The 6,672-nt window shown below is 41.5% G+C and overlaps 1 protein-coding gene across 1 annotated transcript; it reads left to right on the forward strand.

The window, feature by feature from the left end:
- Positions 1-1,402: 1,402 nt before the first annotated feature.
- On the forward strand, positions 1,403-2,350 carry LOC122729135 (olfactory receptor 6C2-like). Its single transcript, XM_043967827.1, has one exon. The coding sequence runs from the start codon at positions 1,412-1,414 to the stop codon at positions 2,348-2,350; it is 939 nt and encodes a 312-aa protein (XP_043823762.1). The 5' UTR covers positions 1,403-1,411.
- The last annotated feature ends 4,322 nt before the right edge of the window (positions 2,351-6,672 follow it).

Here is a 6,672-nt window from a genome sequence, read left to right on the forward strand (position 1 = left end):
CAAATCCGACCTCAGACACTTAACACTTACTAACTGTGTGATCCTGGGCAAGTCACTTAACCCCAATTGCCTCGATAAAAAAAAAATCTATCTGAAATAGCTCATTTAACCACACTAGAAAGAGAGAAGAAATGTAATATAACAAAGAATTTAAGTTTAAAAAGTAGGACATTGTATCAACATTTTCAATAAACCCTGAAACATCTTATCACATCTTTCAAGAGAGAAAGAATTCTAGGTTTTTCTAGGAAATTAGCAACCCATTCACCACTTGAAATTAACCCCCTTACGAGGAACCATTGCTTACATCTTTTGTGAACTCATTTACATAGGATTGTGGGATGTAGAGCTGGAAGGAACCTGGAGAATAATGTAGTACACGATCGTTCCATATAGCAGATAAAGAAACTGTGGCCCAAAGAAATGAACAACTTTGCACAAGATGAAAAAACTTTAAGAACAGAAGCTGAATTTGAAACTAGGTCTTCTGATTTCCAGCGGACATCTTTTCAGACATGACAGCTACAGAAAGTAGGCTCCTGTCACATGCAAAAAAAAAAAAAAGTGATGGAAGGAATTTCACAGACGACCAGAGCCAGGCCGTATTTGAGACAGTAAGGGGAAAACCTCAGGCAGACAAAGGGAACTAGAAGCAGGAATAGCAGGGAGAGGGAGTCTGGAGGGCCCCACAATATTCCTCAAAGCAGGGGTTCTTACCATCTTAGATTAAAGATTCCTAACTCTTCCTTGAGAAAGTGTACAAGAAAAAGATACCAAAAAAATTTTATGTACAATTGAGTACAGAAAGAAAGGTGAACTCATGATTTGAGACATAGAGGAGGTCGTTTTCAATCAGCCCAGAGTAAAAAAATAATAGTCATATGCCTCACATTTAAGGTTTATGAAAGTTTTTTTCTCAAAACATACTTGTGCAAAAAAATTTTTAAACATCCCTGTGCAATAAGCAGTACAGGTGCTGCAACCCCCATTTTACAGACAGGGAAACAGATTCAGAGTCAGTCTTATTGCAGACCCAGTAGAAGTCACCTCCAGGATTCGAAACTAGGTCTCCTGACTCCAAGTTCAGCTCTCTAGGGTGTGACTAAGGAAAAGGGGCAATAAAGAGCTTTGAGGGAAGATGGATGAAATAGAAGAGAGACAGAAAACTATGTTTGAAAGGGCAAAAGATGTTCATTCTAAAGATACACGGAAAGAATCAATCCTAATAGAATCCAGAAAAAAAAGTGGAATATAAAGAAGTAACAATATTTAAGACAAACCTTACATGAGCTGCTTGTTTCCTCTTTCTTTCCAACTGCCATGACTATCACTTTATCTCCATCCTCTTCTTCAGACTGAACCTCCTCCTTTCTATTCTGTGTGCAGGTCCATCAGAATTCAAAAGGCAAGGATGAGAAATCACACAGGGATTACATTATTCATTCTGCATGGACTGACAGATGACCCACAACTGCAGGTTTTCCTTTTTATCTTTCTGTTTCTCAACTACATGTTGAGTATAATGGGGAACCTGACCATCATCTCCCTCACCTTGGTGGATCCCCACCTGAAAACTCCCATGTATTTTTTTCTCAGAAACTTCTCCTTCTTAGAAGTCTCATTTACTACTGCCTGTATTCCCAGGTACCTCTATAGCATGTCAACTGGGGACAATACCATTTCCCGTGATGCTTGCTTCGCCCAAATATTTTTTGTCATCTTACTTGGGGCATCAGAGTTCTTTCTTCTGGCTACCATGTCCTATGATCACTATGTGGCCATCTGCAAACCTCTGCATTACACAACAATCATGAACAGCAAAGTCTGTAACCAGCTCCTACTGGGTTCCTGGCTGTCTGGGCTGATGATCATCCTCCCACCACTTAGCCTGGGTCTCCAGATGGAATTCTGTGACTCCAATGTCATTGACCATTTTGGCTGTGATGCATTTCCTCTCTTGAAGATTGTGTGCTCAGACACAGAATTCATAGAGATGATGGTCTTAATTTTTGCTGTGTTGACACTCATCATCACCTTATTCTTAGTGGTATTGTCCTATGCCTACATAATCAGGACAGTTCTCAGATTCCCTTCTGCCCAGCAAAGGCAAAAGGCCTTTTCCACCTGTTCCTCTCACATTATTGTTGTCTCCATCACCTATGGCAGTTGCATCTTCATGTATTTGAAGCCTTCTGCAAAGGAAGGAGTGGCTTTGAACAAGGTGGTATCAGTACTAACAACATCTGTCACCCCCGTGATGAACCCCTTTATTTACACTCTGAGGAATAAGCAAGTCATACAAGCCTTTAAAGATTTAGTTAAAAGGGTTGTGTTTCTCTCAAAGCAGTAAGAAGTCAAGATGCCAAAGGCAAAAGCTTTCCAAGATTTTGCAACTCTTTGCTATTTTCCTTGTTAATCATCCCTTAACTATAGGCTAGCCAGTTTAACTTTCCAGCCAATATTTCCATTCTGGGAGAACAGAACACAGAGAGAGACAGAGACAGAGACAGAGAGAAACAGAGAGAGAGAGAGAGAGAGAGAGAGAGAGAGAGAGAGAGAGAGAGAGAGAGAGAGAGAGAGAGATCCATTTTCCTCCTCTCTTATCAGCATCTGCCCTGCTTTCTGGCACTTCATTCACCTCTTTCCCCAGGAAAGCATTTCCCTCTACCTGTATGTTCAGGCACACCTGCCCTCCAAGACTAATTCTTGCCTTGGCATAACATAGCAACAGTAAAGCCGAGATTGAAAAAGTCATAGAATCCAGGGGCAGCTAGATGGCACAGTGGATAAAGCACCGGCCCTGGATTCAGGAGTACCTGAGTTCAAATCCAGCTTCAGACACTTGACACTTACTACCTGTGTGACCCTGAGCAAGTCACTTAACCCTCATTGCCCTGCGAAAAAAAAAAGATTAAAAAAAAAGAAAAGGTCATAGAATCCAAAACCTTTCTAGTCAGAAAGTTCTTTAGAAGTCATGGAGTCCGATTACTTTGTACCAAAATAAATTGCTTTCTTATTGCCATTTCTCATACCTGTTTGCAATCTTTCTTGCCTAGATTCTATCTTTTATGCTTAAATCTCCTTTCCACTATCACTCATCCTTTGTTAGCCCATTTCCCTGTCTGGTTTTCTTGTTTTTCCTGACTAATTAATCAACCTTCTGGTCCATTTCCTCTCATGATTTCTCTGATTTTTATCATCACTTCCCTGTCTCCTCCAGATTGAAGCATCAACTTCTTCTCAGAGATCCTAGTACAACTTAATTATGGCTGTCCTGTGCACTTATGTATTCTTTTTTATTGTAATTTGCACTATAACTCTATATGTACCTTTCCTCCCTCCATAAAGAAATTAGAAGCTCCTCGGGACCAGATTTATGGATTACATAATTCATGATACCCTGGAGCATGCAGCTAAGTCCTTTGTACATTCTAGAAATTCAATAAAATGTATTTAAATGGAACTGGTCAATGGGACAAAATACTGAAGTTATCTTCTGGCAAAAGGTATCAGAGTCCAGGTAAGCCAAGCCCACATCACAGCAGGAGAGAAGATTAGACCAGCATTCAGGCAGCATTCACTTCTTATGGGATAAAAACATTCCATTTCACTTCATGGTCAATGTGTATACACACCACAGCTTGTGGTTGGTATGAGGGTAAATAAGACATTGCCATTGCACTCCAGGTACTTAAAATCTGGTTGAGCTGAAAATTCAGGGGTATAACTTAATGGAATGAAAATTTTTAAAAGTAAGTTCATAGAAGAAGTACAAAGTGTTTTTCCATGGATGAGCTTGTTTTCATATATGCAAGGATTAGGGAAGGTTTCAGGGGGAAGATGGCATCTGAAGTAGATACTTATTCAATAGGCAGAGAAGATGAAATGGAAATCTGATGTGGATCCCAGGCTTGGAAAAAAACTGAGACAGATTACCACCATTTTTCTCCTGACTGGTTCTATGCTGTCAATATAGGCTATTCACTTCTCTCAATATTTGAAACTTTGAGCTAATATAGTGAAGTCAGAACATTCAAAGTATTATCCATGAGCAAAACTTCACTATGATTTGTCAAAGAATAGGGGTAGATTTAGGTATTTCCCAGGAAACACCAGCAAGCTTCTGTAACTTGGAAGACTCAGAGGTCAATGTTAGCATCTACAAAGATTCAAGTATGATCTTTCAGAGTTTGACAAGCACAGCTGAGTCAAATGCACTTGATTCAAAGAGCAGACATGGCTTCTGTAGCCAAAGGAAATTACCAGAGGTAGACTTCTGAGGCCACCCAGAAAGCATGACTGACTTTTGTTACTCTGTTGTTGTTGTTGTTGTTGTTGTTGTTGTTGTTGTTGTTGTTCAGTCCTGTCTGACTCTCTGTGACCCCATTTGGGGTATTCTTGGCAAAGATACTGGAGTGGTTTGTCATTTTTTTTCTCCAGCCCATTTAACCAAGGATTTCCATGGCCACCTGGAGGACAAGGTGAGCAATCATGAGATGGGGTATAGTGTACTTTCAATCTCACCATTGGGTAGCAAACAGGACCGATTTAAGCAGTAAAGGATATACTTGAAAGCGTCATATCAAAGGCTGGATATGGGGTAGGCCAGAGAACAGTAGAACTCAGGCCAGATGTACATTGGTCACAGTAGAGCGGGGGCCTGGGATCAAAGCAGAGTCAAAATGAAGCCATTTCCTAATAACAAAGAGCAGAGTCAGGCAGGATCTTGGAAAATTAGGTGAGTAAACAAGGTTTGAAAGTCAATTTAAGAGGCAGCAGAGGCAAGATGGCAGAGGAAAGGCAGTAAACTCTCGAACTCATGACACAATCACCTCAAAAAACATCCAAATAATGCCATAGGACAATTCTTGGAACAGAAAAACCCACAGAAGAATGTACTGAAATCATCTTCCAACCAAGGATGGCTTGGAAGGTGGGAAGGAGGGAACTGCTGTGCTGAGACAGGAGTGGAGCTCAACCCCAGAGTCACCCTGACACAGATCCAGTCACAGGAAGGCCTCGCCAGAGAAAGAGATGCCCAGAGCCTCTGAATCAGCTGCAGCACCAGTGTCATCGGGAACTAAGCTCACAGTCTGGTGAATTGTGTCCTTGGCAGGGGGGAGATAACAGGGGTCTATGATGGTGCTGAGGCAGAATTTGGGTTTTTCACCACTACTGGGAAGCAGGAGGTAGGCTTGAGTAGCAGTGGCACAGGTGGTGGAGGGGCACAGGCTTGTCAGAGCTGACAACCACAACACACAAAGCTGGTTGATTAGCAAGTTGTTCTGGCATCATCTAAGGACCAGGGAACAGGCCAGGTGAGTGATAAACCTGATCTTCCTTAAATCATACCACCTGGGACCTCCTGAAGCTTGAGATAGTGCAGCCTGGAAATAGTGCCCCACTTTAAGGAGCTAAAAGTCAAATAAAAGAAAGGCAAAATGAGCAGACAGAGAAAGGTGAGGACCATAGAAAGTTTCTTTAGTGACAAGGAAGATCAAGGTGAACCCTCAGAAGAAGATGTCAATGTCAGGGCCCCTATATCTAAAGCTTCCATAGAGGTGCTCAAAAAGGACTTCGAAGATAAAGTTAGAGAGGTAGAGCAAAAATGGAAAGAGAAATGAGGGGGATGCAGGAAAGACATGAGGAAAAAGTCAACAGCTTGAAAAGTCAAATTGGCCAAATGGAGAAGGAGGTACAAAAGCCCTCTGATGAAAATAATTGCCTAAGAATGAGGATTGAACAAATGGAAGGCAGTGACTTTATGAGAAACCAAAACACAATAAAGCAATTCCAAATGAATAAAAAAATAGAGGGCAATGTGAAATATCTTCTGGCAAAAATTGCTGACCTGGAAAATAGGTCCAGGAGAGATAATTTGAAAATTATTGGTCTACCTGAAAACCATGATCAAGGAAAGATCTTAGACATCATCTTCCAAGAAATTGTCAAGGAAAATTGTCCTGATATTCCACAAGCAGAAGGTAAAATAGAAATTTTAAAAATCCACTGATCACCTCCTGAAAGAGATCCCAAAAGGAAAACTCCTAGGAATATTAGAGCCAAATTCCAGAGCTCTCAGATCAAGAAGAAAATATTGCAAGCTGCCAAAAAGAAAGAATTCAAGTACTGCGGAGCCCCAGTCAGAATAGCACAAGATCTAGCAGCTTCTACATTAAGGCACTGGAGGGCATGGAATATGATATTGCAGAGGGCAAAGGAACTGGGATTACAACCAAGAATCATGTATCCAGCTAAACTGACTTCCTTTCACAGGAAGAAATGGGACTTCAATGAAAAAGAGGACTTTCAGGTATTTGTGATGAAAAGACCTGAACTGAATGGCAAATTTGACTTTCAAATACAAGACCCTAGAGAACCATAAAAAATTGGAGTTGGAGGACATACCTGGGGTTGTTCAATGGGTAACTGTCTTGTGTCTGAGGCCAGGTTTTGGCTGGGATCCCCCTGGGTAGAGGGTGGATGCTTTGTCCACTGTGTCACCTACCTGCCCCATGATGACATCCTTAGGGTTAAATTGAGGGGTCAGGGGAATGCACTGGGGGAGGGGAAAGGGCAGAGGTAGCATGGGGTGAAATCCCACTTGAGTAAAACATGAAAAGGCTTATGGAGTGGGGGGAGAGATGGGGGAGGAGCAGGGCAGTAAATGAA

The sequence above is a fragment of the Dromiciops gliroides genome, chromosome 5, assembly GCF_019393635.1.
Source record: "Dromiciops gliroides isolate mDroGli1 chromosome 5, mDroGli1.pri, whole genome shotgun sequence".
In the NCBI taxonomy this organism is placed as follows: Eukaryota; Metazoa; Chordata; class Mammalia; order Microbiotheria; family Microbiotheriidae; genus Dromiciops; species Dromiciops gliroides.

Bases quoted from the DNA above. Each gene is read 5' to 3' on its own strand.
- LOC122729135 (XM_043967827.1), top strand. From the start codon at position 1,412: ATGAGAAATCACACAGGGATTACATTATTCATTCTGCATGGACTGACA.